General features: G+C 36.3%; 3 protein-coding genes across 3 annotated transcripts in view; all 3 read left to right on the top strand.

Moving 5' to 3' along the window:
• LOC114521308 overlaps positions 1-1,180 on the top strand; it is a 39,429-nt gene extending 38,249 nt beyond the window's left edge. Inside the window, exon 34 of the mRNA XM_028541702.1 lies at positions 373-1,180. Within this exon, the coding sequence (XP_028397503.1) occupies positions 373-574 (202 nt within the window). The 3' untranslated portion in view covers positions 575-1,180. The remainder of the gene's footprint in view (positions 1-372) is intronic.
• Positions 1,181-4,240: 3,060 nt separating this feature from the next.
• LOC114521301 lies at positions 4,241-9,052 on the top strand. Its single transcript, XM_028541689.1, has 5 exons — positions 4,241-4,416; positions 6,355-6,668; positions 7,054-7,362; positions 8,300-8,637; positions 9,026-9,052. The coding sequence occupies exons 2-5, from the start codon at positions 6,368-6,370 to the stop codon at positions 9,050-9,052; spliced, it is 975 nt and encodes a 324-aa protein (XP_028397490.1). The 5' UTR covers positions 4,241-4,416; positions 6,355-6,367.
• A 199-nt stretch (positions 9,053-9,251) lies between these two features.
• Positions 9,252-18,998, top strand: LOC114521294 (uncharacterized WD repeat-containing protein alr3466-like). Its single transcript, XM_028541679.1, has 12 exons — positions 9,252-9,648; positions 10,147-10,557; positions 11,002-11,256; positions 11,859-12,080; positions 12,225-12,440; positions 12,541-12,778; positions 14,951-15,189; positions 15,317-15,399; positions 16,314-16,734; positions 17,330-17,943; positions 18,172-18,400; positions 18,493-18,998. Exons 1-12 carry the CDS (start codon positions 9,252-9,254, stop codon positions 18,780-18,782), a joined length of 3,615 nt encoding a protein of 1,204 aa, XP_028397480.1. The 3' UTR covers positions 18,783-18,998.
• The last annotated feature ends 63 nt before the right edge of the window (positions 18,999-19,061 follow it).

The raw sequence follows: 19,061 nt of genomic DNA, 5'->3' as shown, positions 1-19,061 counted from the left end.
TAGCACATAATATTATATAGACTTGTACAAAACAATATAGAAGTTCCGTAAAGAGTAAACAGTTTGAAAAATACAATTTTTCTGAAAAAGATGATGACTATACCAGTCGAAAAGTCGAAAATTATATTTTTCAAAATGTTAAAATACTCAGTTGTTCCCGTAATTTTAAGACTTGTACATGCATATAGCGTTAATAATATGTATCTACCGTAGTTTTAACAAAAAAACGCATCCATCCTTCTAAAGTGTAGCCCCGTGCATCAAAATTTATATTGATATTAAATTCATAAATGCGACATTTGAAATATTGCTTTGAACCAAATGTATTCAAGAAAGACTGTATCATTGATCAAAACTTGGTGTACCTTATAGTGACCCGGCCACTTGCGAGTATTTGATGGAACAAGACTCGTCGCCTTCTTCAAATATACAACCGAATGAGCAACCGAATGTGCAAACAAATGAGCAACTGACTGAGAGAGAGCATGAAAGAGAAGTTGACATCGATATCGCTGAGAACATTGGTAGTGAAGGTCACGTTAAAAATGTGCGGGCAATTTTTTCTAAAGAATAGTAAAATTGATGCTCGGCGGATAACACTTCTATTTTGGGAAGGTCATTTGTATACTTCATTGCTACTCCTCAGTTTCACTAAAAGGTTCATATATACAAGACACTATTCTTATATAATTCTTAAAATAATTAATATACCAGTTCTGTGTTTTTAAAATTTGCGTCAAGCATGTTAGCAAATCATTCATCTATATCCTGTTTTTCTAAGATGGGAACAGAAACGCAATCGCAATTTTCTAAGTAAGGCGTGGGCGAAATTCTTGTTACTACGAGCTAATATATCCGGTTCCAGACATAAAATTATTGGATGCGTCGTGACACATTCACAACACGAGTCATGCACGAATTCAATCAATTTAAGACGCCCAGATTAAATGAGATTGACTATAATTAAGGTAAGAGTATACACGTAACGGCTATCAGCTCATATAATTATATAAGACTCGAGCTCGTGGTATAATTGTTACATATTTAACAGTTATTCTGCGAACTCGAGTCGTATATGAGCTGATATCGGCCATATATACGACGAGAGTGAGCAGAATAATTGTTTTATTATATACACAAACTTTGTCGCCCTTTCGTTGCATTTTGGTGTGCTATTATCAACTAGGCTTGGATTTCTATTTCACTCAATTCCCCAAATCTTTCCGCCATTTTGTTTACTTTCTCTACTAGACAGATATGAGCTAATATCTGTCTAGTAGCCAACCAATGAAATTGCAGCATACCTCATATCTGGTGCTTGTGTATATAATAAATATATATATATATATATATATATATATATATATATATATATATATATATATATATATATATATATATAATAAAAATAATATTGTCCGTACTTGAACAAAGAGTGCTCAATATCAATAAATAGAGCAAAATAAATAAATGTTTAATCTAAAAATATTTTCATCGCTACACAGTGTTTCACGCTCAAGGCGATCATCAGGCGATTGGATACATTTAACGGTTTTTCTGAAGCGTAAGGATAGCATACTAGCGCGTGCGCTATATGCACGCAGTATATATATACATATATGTATATATATATATATATATATATATATATATATATATATATATATATATATATATATATATATATATATATATATATATACATACCGCTTTCCGGCCATATTCGACCATGGTCGAGTATACCGTTTTCCGGCAATATTCGACGCTTGCAAGTTGCAACTTGATATAGATGTTTGTATATGAGTACCAAACATGCTTGAAACTTTACACAGCACCAGCATTAGACCATTTAACCTGCGTGGTTATCCATATCAAAATATTTGACATCATAACCAAAGCATGGTTATTTTGTTTAATGTTCATATATATCACCACAAAATATGCTTGCAACTTTCCATAGGAACAGCATTTGACCATTAAAACAGCGTGGCCAGAATTAGACCATGGTCGAGTGTGAAATTTTCCGGTATATTCGACCATGGTCGAGTATGCCGTTTTCCTGTATATACTCGACCATGGTCGCGAGTATGCCGTTTCCCGGTATATTCGACCATAGTCGAGTGTACAATTTTCCGGTTTATTCCACCGTGGTCGAATGTACCGTTTCTCCGTATATTCGACCGTGGTCGAGTATACCATTTTCCGGCGTATTCGACCATGGTCGAGTATACCGTTTTCCGGCCTTATTCGACCATGGTCGACTATACCGTTTTCCGGAACACAGGCCTATGTATTTATTTAGATATTGCTATCCTTATTTGTAAAGTGTAATTATTGGGAATAAAATTCATTTGTGGGTACAAACAAACTTTACTGCTTAAAATAAATAAATCAAAATTGCTTAAAATAGGTAAAATGCTTATGTCGAACAATTATACACTTGTGAGTCGCAACAAGGTGCTTAGGCATTCAAACTCTAACTATTACATTATTATGGGTGGTTTCAATAGTTTTGGGTGGTTTGGAACACCCTGTATACAGAGTGTATAAAATAAACTCCATAATTTGTATGTACGAGATAATAAATTGGAATTTTAATGAATGTGCTACTCTTTCAACAATACTTTGGCAATTTCCACTTTGTGTGAATTCGAATCAAACTTGTGTGGAATTTCTCAAAGTGTAATGAAATAAATGAAGAGCATAAAGATTATTGTTATTATTAGGATTTCACATTCAATAACATACTAAATACGAGTAATAAAATTAATAAAAAGCCTCAATTCGCCGATATCTGCTCAACTATATGATCCATAGGAAATGACGTGTGCCTTGCAAGAACTGAAGGATGTTATGAAAGAAGTGCTTCGAAATGGCTAGAATGAATAAATTTTGAAATGTCACAAGCAGCAAGAATGTTTGAGTGGTTTTAATTGAGAGACACGTCGCTTGCAAAGTGATAGCTTGAAGCACAAGATATATGCCGAATAACATATCGTGCCTAAAGTGACGTATAGCGTAGCTATAATAATAATACAACATGTACAAAGTATTCTTATAACGTTAAATCACAAGGACACACCTACGTAGGGGACGGTACAACGGTGAATATTAGTAAAGATAAAAGAAAAACCACAAATGTGTTAAATGTATATAACGTTCACATCGTGAAGCCGAATAATGAAAAATATAAAATTAACAAAAATTAATTTAAAATTTACCATTATACATGCGAAAACACGTACACATATAATAAATTTGGCGCTACCAACATTTTTTAATGACATATTTTATCAGATGTATATGCTTGAATATGAAATTTCAAATTTGGACACATTCCAATCGAAGACGATCGATTCATTAGACTAATATCAAAATTCCCTCTTTAAGTCAATCAAGATGTAATCATTCTGTTCTGCAGTTTAGTGAAATTGTAAAAAAAATTTTGATTTTAATGGATGGTAAAAATCTACGATTTTGAACCTTTTTTAGAATGTGTATCTTAAGGCACGTATTTATTTATTAACTAAGGCCATGTTAATTAACTATCTCTTTGAAGTTAATTGGAATTAGGTAAGAAGTCATTTCAAACTATTAAAGTTTAATAAAGGTGAATCTGCTTGAAAAGCAGTTAAAATTTCGCTAAAAATTGTAGTATTTAAAACTACTCGTAGCACACTTATAGCTCGAGAATATTTTACTGTTGGAATTATGTCAATTGCTTCAGGCGAGGGAATATTTTATTGCATGCCTGTATTCTGGTTGCAGATATAATTCAGTGATATAATCCAGTTGGCTTGCCATTGTGTCATGGATGTTGTGCAATTTTCGAAGTTATGCGCATGCGTGAGTTAAGGACGACTTGAAACTGGTAATTATATAGCAAACGTTGTAAACCGTACGATTGGCTAAATTGATTAAATAAAACTCTTTTAAAATTATGTTATTAGTCTCTGATCATCTTGAAAATATGCAGAAAATTGTATTTAATTAAGATGAATATTATATATGTATATCGAATCCGAAATTATTATATTATACATACCTTTAGTAATATAAAAGTTTAATTATCATTGACTATTGTATAATTTTATCAGTCCAAAATTGTAAAGTGGGTAAAATTATCTTTTATTTAAAAAATTATTTTGCGGTTTTTCGCCGCTTCGTCTGAATTTTTTGGGGGAAACCCACTGACCATAACTTTTTTGGGGAAACCCACTGAGTTAATAATACGCCTCGATGCACGAGGAATGGTTATTAAATGTATGATTTTCTTAGAACGCGTTTAACAATGCAGGGCGTATATTATATAAAACTATTGCTAAATGTTTCGTAGCACTTGGTCATTAATCAATTCTTCACTGTTAACAGTGTTCGGTGGATATAAGCAACAAGTCAAGGACGTGTTTTATCTTAGTAAGTATTGAAATAAATCATGAATTAATATTTTGACTTGCATTTATAGTATATAATCATGGCATTCAACTATTCAAATGTATCTATGTAGTATATGCAGGTAATGCAGTCTTTATAGTATTTGTTTCTACTATATTTTTTTTGAAGTGGTCATCTGGTCGTTCTTACTGTACGTAATACATTTAATGATATTATCGTATTGTATATTGTCTCCCACGATAGTGTCAGTAATTTCTATGACTATGTTGTAACAATTAACTATAAATCCGGCTGGAGACAGCCGGAATGTGGGAAATCGTTCGTTTGGCACAATATAATTGTCATTAATAGCGATACTGATTTCGAATTTGAACCGTAACCACCAAGTCTAATATCCTAGCAGATTAGTGAAGAGAAATTTGGGTATGGGATGAAGTATGGCTAACAGTTATATTCATTAGACAGCACATTGGTTCTGTTAATAACTATGGATATGGACAGGCCTGTTGAAATGAAATTGCTGAAATTCTGCATTTTTCTCATTTTTCCAAACATATAATTCAGCTCATATATACAACCACAGCGAACCAAAATATTGTGAAATATTCTGACTGTTGTTCTTAATATTTTAAGAAATATAGTTTTAAAAAGAGCATTTGTTTACAATATGATATGGACCATAGTGGAGGTCAAGTCCATAGGTGTAAACAAATTATTAGAGCATGTTAAATTGCTTGTGGGATAAATGTCTTAAAGAGCACAGTGGATAGTACACCTGTTTAATAATAGACTAAGCATGTTGATCGAGCCATTTACCAAGAGGCATTATTGTCAACCAAGAGTTTATTTGTTTTAGCACTGTCAATTGTTGTAAATCTATCAAATTCTTCCTTTTTTGTAATATTGTATTATTTGTATAGTTCTTTATCAACATGTTAAGTTAACATTGTTATAAGCATGGTGCCAATTAAATCTTTGGCCAGCATGACTGCAAAAACAAACAGATGTTTTGAAAAATGTACCACAAGAAAAGACAGTTATAGTGGCATCATTAATGCTAAAAAAGATTTAAACAGTTTTTTTTAAAATAAACCTTGCATACAAATTATTTCAATGTCTTTCCTAATAATATATATTACATATTTATAATATATTATCACATTTATCATTTATTAATATTGTCATCAATATTTTAACTTCTCTCTATAATAATAGTAGTAAATGGTTCTATGCACATTTTTAGTAGGTTTCCTTTAGCCTCCTCTGCAGGCATCTCTTATGTATTAAAAATATGCATATTTGGCTTAGGCTAGCTGCGTGGAGATGCATGTGGAAGAGGCTAGATTTACTCTACATTGAAGGTTATAATTTGGTAAGTTAACTTTGCATTAAAGGGATCAAGAAGGGTTTCAGTTTGGACAGGGTGCCATATCTTATCCAGCACTTGCAACCCTAATAGGGTAATAGGACTCCACTTTGTAATGTCCCACCCACTTGCAAGAGTGGTTCTACATTGTATGTAAACAAGATTTTGATCTCTTATAGCAAGATCTATAAGACTATAACGTCTGATTTCATCATTTTTTAGTCATCCGTTTTACTAATTATAAAATCAGTAAATGACAGTATATATATAGACTTTAGTTGTTTCAGTCATTTTATATATATATTTGGCTCGTTATCAGCTGTTCTACTTATTATTCAATATTTTTGTCGTTCCAAAAATTGGTAGAGCAGCCGACTCTTTTATTTCAAGAAAAATACATTTACACACCAAGAGCTTCAGCGAGTCAATAATAATAAAATTATGATTATCGTCGTCCTGTTATTAATGGCATGTGCAATTTTCTTTTATATTGAATGAATATAATGTAATCTGATTATATGAATATCTGCTTAGGTAAATCATATTTTTCTTATTACCAGTTTTAACACGTAGTTATCTCAATAATTTTTCAGATAGCAATTGCTAATGGCGAATGAAGATGAACCGTGTTGCCGCACATTTACGTCTGTTTGCCTCAAATTATCTCGAAATGTGCCGCGAGACAAACTGAAGCAGTTAAATTTCTTGCTTCAAGATATCATGCCAGAAATCGACATTCATGACGAAAAACCATTTGTGGAAGTGATAAAGAAGCTTGAAGCCCGTGGAGTTCTAAACCGGAATAAACCTGGGCAGAACGAGGCAGTACTACTCTATGAGTTATGTGATGCAGTTTCATTGAACAGTCTGGGTGACGAGATATGTTTGGATTTTGCACTTGAAAGAGGTACAGTATATTTAATTTAAACAAATAAACAAAATATGAGATAAAAATATTTAGGGGTAAGTAGAACTGACAAAAAGCAACTTTCTGTTCATGAAAACGGGTTTTTAAATTCAATTTGACATTTAAACGTTCAACGAAAGCCTGTCACACAACTAAAGTGTTTATTCAATATTTTTTTGAATAGCTGATTATAATAAGTAGTATTTTCAACTTTCAAGACTCAAGTAGTAGAACTAAATAAAGCTTGGCTATGCCGCTGGATACTATACTGTATATTACTGATATAGTAGAGTTTATTTATCGAAATGGTCAAAATTTCACGTGTAATAAAATATGATTATTTCAATGCACATTATTTGTAACAATCGACAAACATCTTTACTAGATCCTTTGCATCATATGCGTATCTCGTCATTCAGAAAACTTCTAGTAAAGTTATCTGACGAATTAAACCAGGATTTTCTTATCGATAAAATGAGGGAATTCTTAGCCAATACATTAGATGGTGAAATTCCACACAGTTTGGGCGATGAAGACGTTTCCGCCATAAGTATCTTTCAACGCATGGTTCAAGCTTGTTTAATCTCGGAACAAAATTTATCATTGTTGGAAGAAATGATAGTATTTTGTTCAAGAAATGATCTTCTGCAACGCATTGATGATTTCAGGAACAAGAACAATATTTTCAAGAAAGGTACGTTTGTATAACACCACGAAAAACGTCTGCGCATGCGCCAAATTATGAAAATATCATGGGAATTTGAATACCAACTTTGGAAACAACTAATGCGTACTAAATGTTAAAATTTACTGTCAGTTGAAGCATAAATGCATTTCATATGCATTTTGATTTAAAATAAAATCAGGCGAAGAAATGTACGCCGTTAATTGCACCGTTTCCGATAAGTCGTGTATTAAATGGACGACTTGCGCTTAAAGGCGGATTTCCACTTACAGCGAAATCGTTCGCTGGCGAAATATTTGCATATTTTCTTTTGAATTAAGAGCACTCAAGTCGCACTAATTTATTTATGCTGTTTAAATTCAAAAGAAAATATGCTAATATTTCGCTAGCGAACGATTTCGCTGTAAGTGGAAATCCGCGTTTAGACTAATTAACTTTTGATCGAAGTAATAAGAAGAAAATGAATCACCACAGCTACAAAGAGCGTACTTGAATTACTCCAATGCAAAGTTTGGCTGCGAAATTTTGTAAAATTCGGAGCCATGCGAGGTTGGCATAATTATTTTGTATACTTTTGTATTATACGCACGGAATGTGCAACGACCCTGTAACTAATTTAGTTACAAACTTCCGGCCGTAATACAAAAGTATGCAAAAATCGACAACTTAGCATGGCTATATTTTCCGTAATTTACAACAATTCACAGCCAAACTTGGTAGTTTTACTAATTTTAGTAAGCTCTTTCCGAAAATTTCCTTTTTACCGCTGAGATAAGATATTAGTCTAAAGCGCAAGTCTTCCATTACATGTCGAAATGTTTTTTCGTGAGTATGATAGGACTCCTATAATCTCGCTATTGGGACGTCAAATTGAAAATTGGACTCTCTGTCTCTTCACTGACATTTAAATCCCTTGTTTCTGACAGTTTTAATTTTGATATCGTAGTTCCGTTTGGATTGCGCAATCTTCCTCGAGACATGGTGGAACGCCAAGCAGAAGTAAACGACATATTAAGCTTGCTCAGTGCAGGCAATAACCTTGTGGGCGTGGTTGGGGTTCGCACCGGTGACATAATTGGTATACGCGGTATGGGAGGCCTAGGGAAGACTGTCTTAGCCCAGGCTATTGCGTGGAAAGTGGCAATGACTCGTCAGGTTATCTGGCTTGATATTGGTCAAACTCCTGACTGCTTAGCACTGATAAACACTCTCGTAAAAGCTCTCGGAGGGTCAATGTCATTTAGTGATATATCCAGCGCGCAGGCCTGGATACGAGCAAATACGGTACGCACATAAATTTGCACGTAACATCCTGTATTTGTGTCTCTAATTGGTTAAGATTGATTATAGAAGCCGCTTAATTGTACTGACTATTACTATGCGGAAAATAGTGATTTTTGGTTTGACACACTAATTCGAAAATGAGCATAATCACGTAATGTAGGCCCGGATCCTTTGTCAAATACCTTATTAGGCTTATATCAGTTCATGCATGAACCGGGCAAAATTGAAAAATTTGTGATGCATTTTGAAGGACACTGTTCTCACTTTGTCTGTAGTTTTTGTAATTTTGTCTCAATTGTTCTGTTTTAATGTATTCTGTGGACGTTTAAACCCAACGAAAAAATAAGAATACACAACCAACTAACTCACATGCACCATTTGTGTGTAGGTGAATAAGGACTGCTTGGTCGGATGACGTCTGGAATGTTGACGACGCTGGGTCTTTGATTATCTTGGAAAATGTCAATATTGATAACTACCAAGATTCGATGTCGTTCGGCCTAAAAGCTTCAGCTCTGTACGAACTACAAACTATGGCACAGAATAAATCGAGGGCGCTTTTATACCAAAGCGCACAAGTTACCGATGACGAAAAATCCATGTTTAGCACAAGAATGCAGGCAATTGTTGTCGAACTACTGGAGCAGTGCCGTGGCTTGCCACTAGCTTTGTCACTCGTAGGCTCAAATTTAATTGACTCCCGGGCCGAACAAGACTGGCAAGATGAGAACTTAAAGGATGCCAATTTGGAAGAACTAAGGTCTTTTTTTCCAAAAGATTCTTATCCCTACGATAACCTTTTGGCTGCCATTAACGTTAGTTTTGAGCGCTTGGAAGAAAGCCATCGAGAGAGGTTCCTCGACTTCGCGATATTTCCAGAGGACACAGATATACCATCTGATATTCTTGAGCTCTTTTGGTCTTCGGGCGATTCTGGGAAACGCACGTGCAACGCTCGGATGGGAAGGCGCATTCTTACTGTCCTTGAGAAGAAATCATTGATTCAAAAAGGTATTTATAGGACAGGGGACAGAAGGAGCTAGAAGACGATTAGTACAGCAATATAAAAACTTTTTCGACAAGTCTAATTACTTCAATGCTGCTGGACGTTAATAGTAGAAACAACCAAATACAATGAAACTCTTTTCCTATATTAAATAAATTGTTCACAATGGAGCAGTGATCCCCCAAACACTTTTCAGCGAAAATAGATACAGGCGCTTAGTTGCAAAATAGTCCTATATATAGGACTGAGAATCAGATATAGCTTGCGCACGTTAGCAATTTGTTGGGTTGAAGGTGTATAACTTCTTAGACAGACTGTAACAGATGTGTTGGGGCATCGGTTCTATATACGTACAAAACAGCCGGATAACTATTTCTTAAGCATGCAGTAAACAATCTTAAAATATCAGAGGATATTTTTTTAGAATAAACTGCATTTGCAATACGTCTTTATCTCGTGCGTTCTACATCGATTTAAACTGAATGTTATCATTGGTCTTTTAGGTCCAACACTGCATGGAAAGAACAGCTACCGTGTCCACGATCTGCTCTTAGACTTTGCGCGAGGAAAACTGCGCGACACAATAACTGATGTCCAGTGCATGTTTATCGAGGCACTGAATAGAAAATGTGTAAACGGTGAATGGGCGAAATTCCAAGGCAATAAAGATTATTACTATCATTATCTTCCCTATCATCTGCACTCTTCCGAGCAGTATGGGGTGCTGCTTAATCTCTTCTTTGACTTTCACTGGTTGGAACAGAAAGTGAAGGAGACAAATTTGCCATCTTTAATTTCCGACTTTCGCTTTTTGGGTACGGATTCGTATGAAATTAAATTACTGAAGTCATCTTTGATGTTATCTGCAGACGTGATCGAGAAAGCGCCTGATTCAATTGGTCCACAACTGTTAGGTAATGAAAAACAGTTTTTTTTATATGAGCAGTTCTTTCAATAGAACTCGATTATTGAATTAGCAACGCTTATATTATGTCTGCACATGGCCAGTTCAGTACCGGGCTAGATACACGTAAACAAAACGTGTATAACGATTTCTCGTTGTTCTATAATTATATCATTTGTTTTCGAAGGACAAAATATGCACATTAATTTATTTTCAAAACCTTTACAGTTCTACCTTATTCGTTTGAACCCAGTGAATTTATAACACACGACATAAGATACGCGCATATTTAGTATAATCTCCGAAGGGTTTCTCCATCTGTCTCTTTTATTTAATTAGTATTTAAAAAGTATTGGGAAATCGTTGCTAATCTGTTTTGAGGTGATTTACGAGTTTCATGCAGGTATAACAATTTTTTCCATACGTGTCATATACGCATGTGTACCACGTGCAGGTAGATTGCTATCGTGTGCTGACGAACACCCAGCCGTGAAGCGGCTATTGGAACACATCCGTGAAAGATGCACTAGAAAATGCCGTCTTATGCCACTATTTTCTTGCCTCTCCGAACCTGTTGGACCGCTGATCAAGATATTTAGAAAGCACGTCGATAAAGTGCTCGCGTTAACCACATCCGTTAGTTCAACGGGTACAATTGTCATCTCTGCATCAACAGACCGTTCAGTTAAAGTTCATGATCTCGAAACAGGTGTGTATAGCTATATGCAGCCATAGGCAGACCAGAAATCTGTTTATACTCAGTCTTCGACGGCATTGTTTACGCGCGGTCAGCTTCTCCTGCCTGTACTAATTACTGTATTATATATTAATATATAAGACAGTAATTAGTACAGGCAGGAGAAGCTAACCGCGCGCGTAAACAACGCAGTCGAAGACTGAGTGTAAACATATTTCTGGGCTGCCTATGGTTCTATGAAAGCCGGATAGCGCTATCCACCGAATAGGGATTTTTTCAATCCCTTTAAAATCGCCCGTTTTTTGCTATAACTTTGATTAAACCTCGTGCAGTATTTCTGAATCGAGGATCCTCTTTAATAATTTTTGGTCCCAAAGTTCAAATTTTGATTACTACTCAGCTGAAATATTTCAATGTTAATATTTTAATTGTCAATGGAAGTATACATATTAAATCCATAAGATGCAGGTTCAGCCATTCACAAGATCTGTGTATAGCGCTATCCGGCCTTCGTACAACCGTCCCCTGCATTTTCCAACAGAATTAGTACTCATCGAGCCATTACATCAAATTTTCAAGTAATAAATCTTTTCATATTAATGTTATGTATACAGGCAAAGAGTTGCAAGTGCTCAATGGTCATACGATGGCAGTGTATTGTTTAGCTTTGTCCCATAGCGGGACAATTCTGGCCTCAGGGTCTTATGACTCCACCACTAGACTTTGGAATATGGACAGCTATGAACAGCTGTTTGTTTTACAAGGAGATGGTGGCTTTGTGAATGCATTGGATTTCAGTGCGGACGATCGGCGTCTTTTTACTGGGTCAAATGATGGTTTGTGTAGCCGTGAATAATTTATTGATGTATTGTAGTGTGGAACCTATACGAGAAGGTCCATGCAGCATCCGGATGCAGCATTACTTATGCTGTACGACCGCAAGGATGTCATCCATCTTATAAGAAACTCATTTTTCATAGGGTACCTCAGGGTGTGGCTTGTCGCTACAGGTGAACTGTTTAGTTCCATTCCTGCACATAATGGTCATATCCGTGGTCTGTGCACGACCAAAGATGGTTTGTACGTTGCAACTGCATCCCTTGACCACACCATCAACCTATGGCGTTCGGATACATTAGAATTTCAGGGTTGTTTCATTGGCCATATTGATACTGTATACAGTATAGTGGCAACAGGTATGTAGTGCGACATTTATTGATAAGTACAACATCGACTGTAATGTTATGTAGCGTGCAGCTGTGGTTCTTTATTTTCTGTCCTTTCCTTCATGTTTAGGTGGTGACAAACCAACGCTTGTGTCCGGTTCCGGCGACAAGACCGTAAAAATCTGGGATTTGAAAACATGCAAGGAAGTTCGTTCTCTCTGTGGTCACCAAGGCGAGATTTATTGTGTTGCTGTGAGCCCGGACACGAAGCACGTTATCTCCGCGGGCAAGGATTTAATTGTGAGATTGTGGTGTTACCACACGGGAAAATTGCTATTTAATTTTCAAGGACATAGTCAATCGATCAGGTATAGATTTATCTGATATAACCATAAGAGTTAAGACAGTTTTATCTCGGCTCAACACAGGATGGTAGTAACATTCCTTTTCGTGAAATCTTAAGATTGACGTTCACGGCAAACCGCGAACTGCAAACTTTCAGCCATATTTGATTTGGTACGGGTACCCATTTTAGCCGTGCCGATCAATTGAGTGTAATGTAAACAGGACTTAAACCCCACAGGTTTTTTGACAGCCCTATACAACAGGGTTTCTAGATCTCAAAAAAAACGCAACCACTTAAATATGCAAGAATATTAATATTGTTCGGGTTTGCACCATAGTTCAGCTAAAATGACTTTTAGCATTGTAAATGAAGGATTAAGAGACATTTTCAATTCCCAGAGGTGCACTTTAGAGCTGTATTAGTGTTCTTGCATATTTAAGTGGTTGCGTTTTTTTTGAGACACTCTGTAGTTTAAGGGGCTGTTTACATGAGCCCGGTTACCCGAGATTCAGCGAAGCGTGAGAGGACTTTGAGGTATTGAAATAAGTCTTTATGGCACCAAACAAGCACATGCTATTGTTGTGGTGATTACACGACTGCCAGGATCAAGTGATCTGCTCATTTCAATACCTCAAAATCAACTCACGCTTCACTGAATCTCATGTAAACAGCCCCTAAATCTTATGCATGCTGCAATTTGCATGGCTATTGTCCCAAATTCATGAGAGCTAATACTACAGGGTGTATCAAAAAAAAGGAGACCTTTAGAAATCAAGCTATTGTTAAAATTTGAATGCCATTTCAATTGCATTTGCATGCACATATGCTGAACCGTAGTGCGTTAAATATTGATGGTATGCATGCATACATTAGAAAATGAATTGACGTTTGTACACAAGATTGTCTGCTCCTGGGAATTTGAAAATAACTTTAATAGCATAAGGAAAAATAACGACCCAAAAATATTCAAATGACTAAGCACACTACCAGAACAAAAATGGTTCAACTGACTTCGGAGCAAAGAGTTTTTGTAGTCTTAACTTATACCCAGCCTGCCGTCATCAGAAAAGCAGTTCGCGATATGCACAAGCGTACGGTAGTTTGTGTTGAGAGAAATGGAGGCCACGTTGAAGGTCATGGTCCATGACATTCAGTTCTTTTGATGTTCAATTTATGAGTAATTTTCAATCTGGATCGAAATGTCAAGTGAATCTGTGTCAGATCAAGTTGTAATTCATTCCTGACTCATGTAAACATTTTAATAGGCAGATTTCGTAAAATGGGATGCTGAGCCATTCCGGAATAATCCGGATTCAAAGTCAATTCTAACTCATGTGAACAGCCCTAATGCTCGCACGCAGTGTTACTGAAAAATTATTGAACAAATGATTTGTTCATGTTTTAAAGGAACAGCTAAAGCAATTTACCATGCACGCATACTGTTATCGCTTTTGTGCTTAGTCGTTTGTGCTTAGTCATTTGAATATTTTTGGGTCGTTATTTTTCCTTATGCTATTAAAGTTATTTTCAAATTCCCAGGAGCAGACAATCTTGTGTACAAACGTCAATTCATTTTCTAAAGGTCTTCTTTTTCTAATGTATGCATGCATGCCATCAATATTTCACGCACTACGGTTTAGCATATGTGCAAATGCAATTGAAAAAGCATTCAAATTTTAACAATAGCTTGATTTCTAAAGGTCTCCTTTTTTTTGATACACCCTGTAGTTTACTAAAGAGTATGATTTTGAGTTTGCCGTTTGCGATTAGCGATTAGCCGTAAACATTAATCTAAAGGGATTAAGGGATGTCCATTCGGGGTCTGCTCAAAAATTGGGACCTTCTTATAGGTTCATTCAGGGTATTAATATTGGATTGTTTAGATGTCGACAGTTGAACAAATTAAAAATATCCGGTTGATTTACAATTTTTATACTCCCCCCAGACCCTACCTTTTACGTTACTTAGCAATGTTTTAAAATAAAAAGTGAACAATCTATATATCCTTATGAATTATTCGGCGAAAAGGATGTTGTCACGCTTGTCTTATAACTCAGGAATATAAGACCGTTTAAGGCTGGCTAGTGCAAAAAAAAGCTTTTTTCGATGGTTTACAATAGATGGTAAACAAAGTTTCATGAAAGTGGAGAGAATTGTAATTGAAAATTAGACTAATCCGTTTGTTGCCTTTCAGATGCGTTTCAATCATTTCCGATGGTTGCAAAGCTTTGTCTGGCTCCCAGGATAAAAGTTTTCGAGTGTGGGACCTCGACACGAGTGCATATATGAAACGGGAGAGAATACGTGGTCACTCTGATGATGTCATGGACATAGCAATCACTCGCGATGGGTCGAGATGCGTTTCCTCCTCAAAGGATGGGTCTTTAAAGATCTGGAAATGTGAGACTGCAGATGAACGCTACGCATTGACAGGTATCTGAAACTTGAATGAAAAATGAAAAAACGTTATGCTGACAATAGGATGTATAGGTACTTTCAGATGGGCAACCAATTCCAAATGGTTAATTATTCGCACTGTTAGTATCATAAACCGTTCTAGGTCACACGAAAAGAGCAATAAGTGTTGCTATTTCAGTCGACGATCGCTACGTTGTGTCGCTCGGAAAAGATTCTTTCATAAAGGTATACAGGGTGTCCCAAAAAAATGTCCCCTCTATTGAAATCAAGCCTTTGTTAGAATCTGATTGCCTTAATATTATGATAAACCCAATTGAAAGCAAGACGCTTTATTTGAATGCCTCAACCTAATAACTATGCTATTTACACACTACTGCGTTGATCATGCATTCAAATTCCAACAAAAGCTTCATTTCAATAGCGGGGACTTTTTTTTGGGACACCCTGTAGAGTATATTTTAATGCATCTAAACGGGGTTAGGGGATGAAATAAAATGGTGGGGTAACTAAAATATTGAATTTAAAGCTGGTTTAAAGAAAAATAACAATATAAATATTTTTTATAATAAAATTCACCATCCATGCATAAAATGACTGACATTTAGGAAGAGTCCACATGCCTCTTTATCAAACTTAAGAATATTATATTATAATGCTTGTTATAAAAGGGTCAAAGACGTGTTAGGGTGCATTTTTTCATCGTCTTGAAGTGGGGCAATTTTTATTAAACAAAAAAAGGAGGAGGAAACTGCAGACTGATGCGACTGATGCAAAAATTTCACAAGCCTAAGCTAAGACTAGCGTTCCTGCTTGTTAAAAGTACTGATGATGAATATTATTCTCGACCGGTTTAACTAGTCAATGGAATGGTATGAAACAGACTCACACGATATAAAAGTAGTGAAGGTCGAATATACCGGAATGTGGTATATTCGACCATTACAAGGTTGAGTGGTATCTTCGATATTGGTAAGGTTGAATATACCGGAATATGGTATCTTCCATCGTGGTAAGGTTGTCTCAATAAGTTTTATCTCAAGGTCCCAGTGTATATGATATGGGGGGGTTACGGTATGTAGATACCATTGGTAAAAAACAAGCAAATATAATGTGAAACGTGATGATTTTTGCCTTTTAAGGTTTGGAACATGGAATCTGGGAACGAAACAAATGTAATTGAAGGCGACAAACAAGCTCGGTTTGTTTGCTTCAGTCCGGAAGGAGAATTAGTCCTAATTGGATGCAAAGACGATCGTTTTTTTATGTGGAATTGGAAGAAATACGATGTGCCTATCAAGTGCGTTAAATTATCCGCATTTACCACCATGGCCATCGCATGTGACAGGAATTTAGTTTACACGTGTGGTAGAAATAGCGAAGTGTGCCAAATTGATCGCTCATCTTCGCTACAAGTGACAGCCATTAGCACAGGGCCCAATCCGAACTGTACATCGATGGTGATATTACCTAGTGGTGCAGCAGTTTTGGCAGGAATACCTACATATAGTGTATTCATCTATTGGGAACTGTCATCATGGCGAGAAATACGATATGACGCGGGTATGTAGGAAACATGCACGAGTAGCTGACGTACCCGGGGGCGTACTGGATGGTCCATAGAGATACCAGAATTTTCTTAGGCCTCATGATTTATTCAACATTTTTGTAATGCAATTCACATCCACCTCGTATGTCTAGTCTATTATGAGTTTTAGGTTGTGCCCAAGTTTTCTCGACATATCATGATTTCTTGAAACCTTGGCCTTGGGGGTGATAACTAAGACCTTTCTTTTGCCTATAGCCAATATTTTACAGTTATTTTGCCTGAGTATAAATTTCCGTTATATAGGCATGCAATAGTAGAAAATATTGACACATGCGGTGACATTACCACATTCATTCGATACTTGAAATGATCTGCTTTGTGTTTGATACAGTAAAGCTGGATAATACTTCCACCCTATGATTTTCGCCATTTCCTGAATTCACGCTGTATACGTATTTCCTCCATAAATATGCCTCTGCTTTAAAACTATGGGAAGCCTCATTTTTAACTATGTTTCACAGTTTCCTGTGAAGATATTTTAATATCTTTTTGGGACAAATTATGATCTGGTCAGTAAAATTAGATCTATATATAGTGTTTTTCTTTCAGGACATCCAGACGAATCAATCGTAACTGCAATTGACATAACCTCAGATGGCAAACTGGCATTGTCTGGAAGCAGCTCAGGCACTATTTCTTTGGTGAACTTAGAGAGCTCGAAAGTATTGCAGACTTTCACAAAGACCGAATCTGGGGATGGCATACGCTTGCTTCGTATTCTGAGAGACGATAACAACTTTGTAGTTGTGAACGAGACTAATACAGTAGAAATGAGAAATTTTGATAACAGATCTGGAATGGTCATGTCTCAACCACCTTTTAAAGTTAATTGTGTAACCACTCTTGGTTTAAAATATATTCTCCTGGGCTGTGCCAATGGAGATTTATTATTGTACGATTATCTAGAATGCCTTGATCGCGAGTACAAGTACCAAGGGCATTCCGAATCCGTATCTCAAGTTGAAGGTCATCCAAGCAATGAATACCTCTACTTTTTATCCGGATCTGAAAATGGGTCAGTAAAACTGTGGTATGTTACAAAAACAACGCCCCCAGTATGGAGTCAAATGTGGTCACGTGACTGCATCCACTCACATCCAATAACTGCACTGGCTTTCGTTCCAAACTCCGAGGATGTCGTGAGCGGTTCCTATGGAAACGAGGTTTGTTTATTTTTTAGAACATTGTAATAACTTGATTTGCACGACAGCCTGTTTTAGTTCTTGTGAAGGAGAGCCTAACGGTATAATGGTAGGGTAGCGTTATTTGTTTTAAACAAATCGGCACGTTTGTTCACATTTTTCCGTCTTAGCCAATCAGAATGCCTAAACTTTGTATACTTCATGTAAAATAAAGTACTTTTTACTGAATGTAGCAAATGAATTTGACAGGTACACCGAATAAACGCGACAGGAATCGTGCGTACATACAAGTATAGAAGTTATGGAATCGCAGCGCTGCGTGTCGTGGGCACCTCACTTGTTGCCGCCTGTATTCGTGGTCTTACTGCGGTGAAATGGAGTTTAAGCGAAGGCCATGTGACCAAGAAAGTTCACACCGGCGCTGGTAGGGAGCAAGTATCACGTTTCAACCACACTTGCGATCATGTGGCCTCAAAAGGTTATTAGTTATTACTATACTATACTGATTTTTATCAATTTGCCATGACATTGCTATCTTACTTATATGTTTATGCAATTTTTGCAATTTAGGTTCTCGTCATTCTCTGTTGTTTTGGAGTCTCGAAACTGGAAGAACAATCCATAAACTTCGTGGACACACACATGATATCAGGGCCTTGGCATTTGTGCCCGGAGGTCAATTTCTATTGTCAGGTTCGCGCGACAAGACTCTAAAACTGTGGAATCTACGATCTGGTTGCTTAGTTGAAGAGTTTCATTTTGAGCGTTTTGTTCTGGCCATTGCGTGTGCTCCAAATGGGATCGTTTGTGTAGGATTGCAAGGCGGTCAAGTCTGTTTTTTACGCCTCAATAATTTATAACCGTTTACAAGAAGCTTTAACAATAATCCTATCCTAGCACTTGTCTCTTTAAGCGCGAATGAGAGCTGGAAACGCATAAAGAATATACATGCTTATGTATTTCACATGATATTTCCTTTGTTATCCCAGTCTGTTGCTTTGTTTCTACATTGTACTTTTGTAGATAGATCTGGAATGTAATATATCAATTCCATTTTATTAAACCCTGCACGAGTTTCAAATAGTTATTAGTTCCATGCGCTACTACACCTAATGATCAAGAGCAGTCATGTCAAGCAC

This window comes from Dendronephthya gigantea, unplaced genomic scaffold (assembly GCF_004324835.1).
Source record: "Dendronephthya gigantea isolate DGI-Jeju-01 unplaced genomic scaffold, DenGig_1.0 000000F, whole genome shotgun sequence".
NCBI lineage: Eukaryota > Metazoa > Cnidaria > Anthozoa > Malacalcyonacea > Nephtheidae > Dendronephthya > Dendronephthya gigantea.
Note: the sequence above shows the minus strand (reverse complement) of the source record. Positions and strands in the feature narration are given on the sequence as shown.

Excerpts from the sequence above, each read along its gene's own strand:
- LOC114521294 (XM_028541679.1), top strand. The coding sequence starts at position 9,252 with ATGCAGGCAATTGTTGTCGAACTACTGGAGCAGTGCCGTGGCTTGCCA. Across the intron at positions 9,649-10,146 it reads GAAATCATTGATTCAAAAAG|GTCCAACACTGCATGGAAAG; the intron begins GTATTTATAGGA and ends TTGGTCTTTTAG. Across the intron at positions 12,441-12,540 it reads ATACAGTATAGTGGCAACAG|GTGGTGACAAACCAACGCTT; the intron begins GTATGTAGTGCG and ends CTTCATGTTTAG.
- LOC114521301 (XM_028541689.1), top strand. The coding sequence starts at position 6,368 with ATGGCGAATGAAGATGAACCGTGTTGCCGCACATTTACGTCTGTTTGC. Across the intron at positions 6,669-7,053 it reads GGATTTTGCACTTGAAAGAG|ATCCTTTGCATCATATGCGT; the intron begins GTACAGTATATT and ends CATCTTTACTAG. Across the intron at positions 8,638-9,025 it reads CCTGGATACGAGCAAATACG|GTGAATAAGGACTGCTTGGT; the intron begins GTACGCACATAA and ends ATTTGTGTGTAG.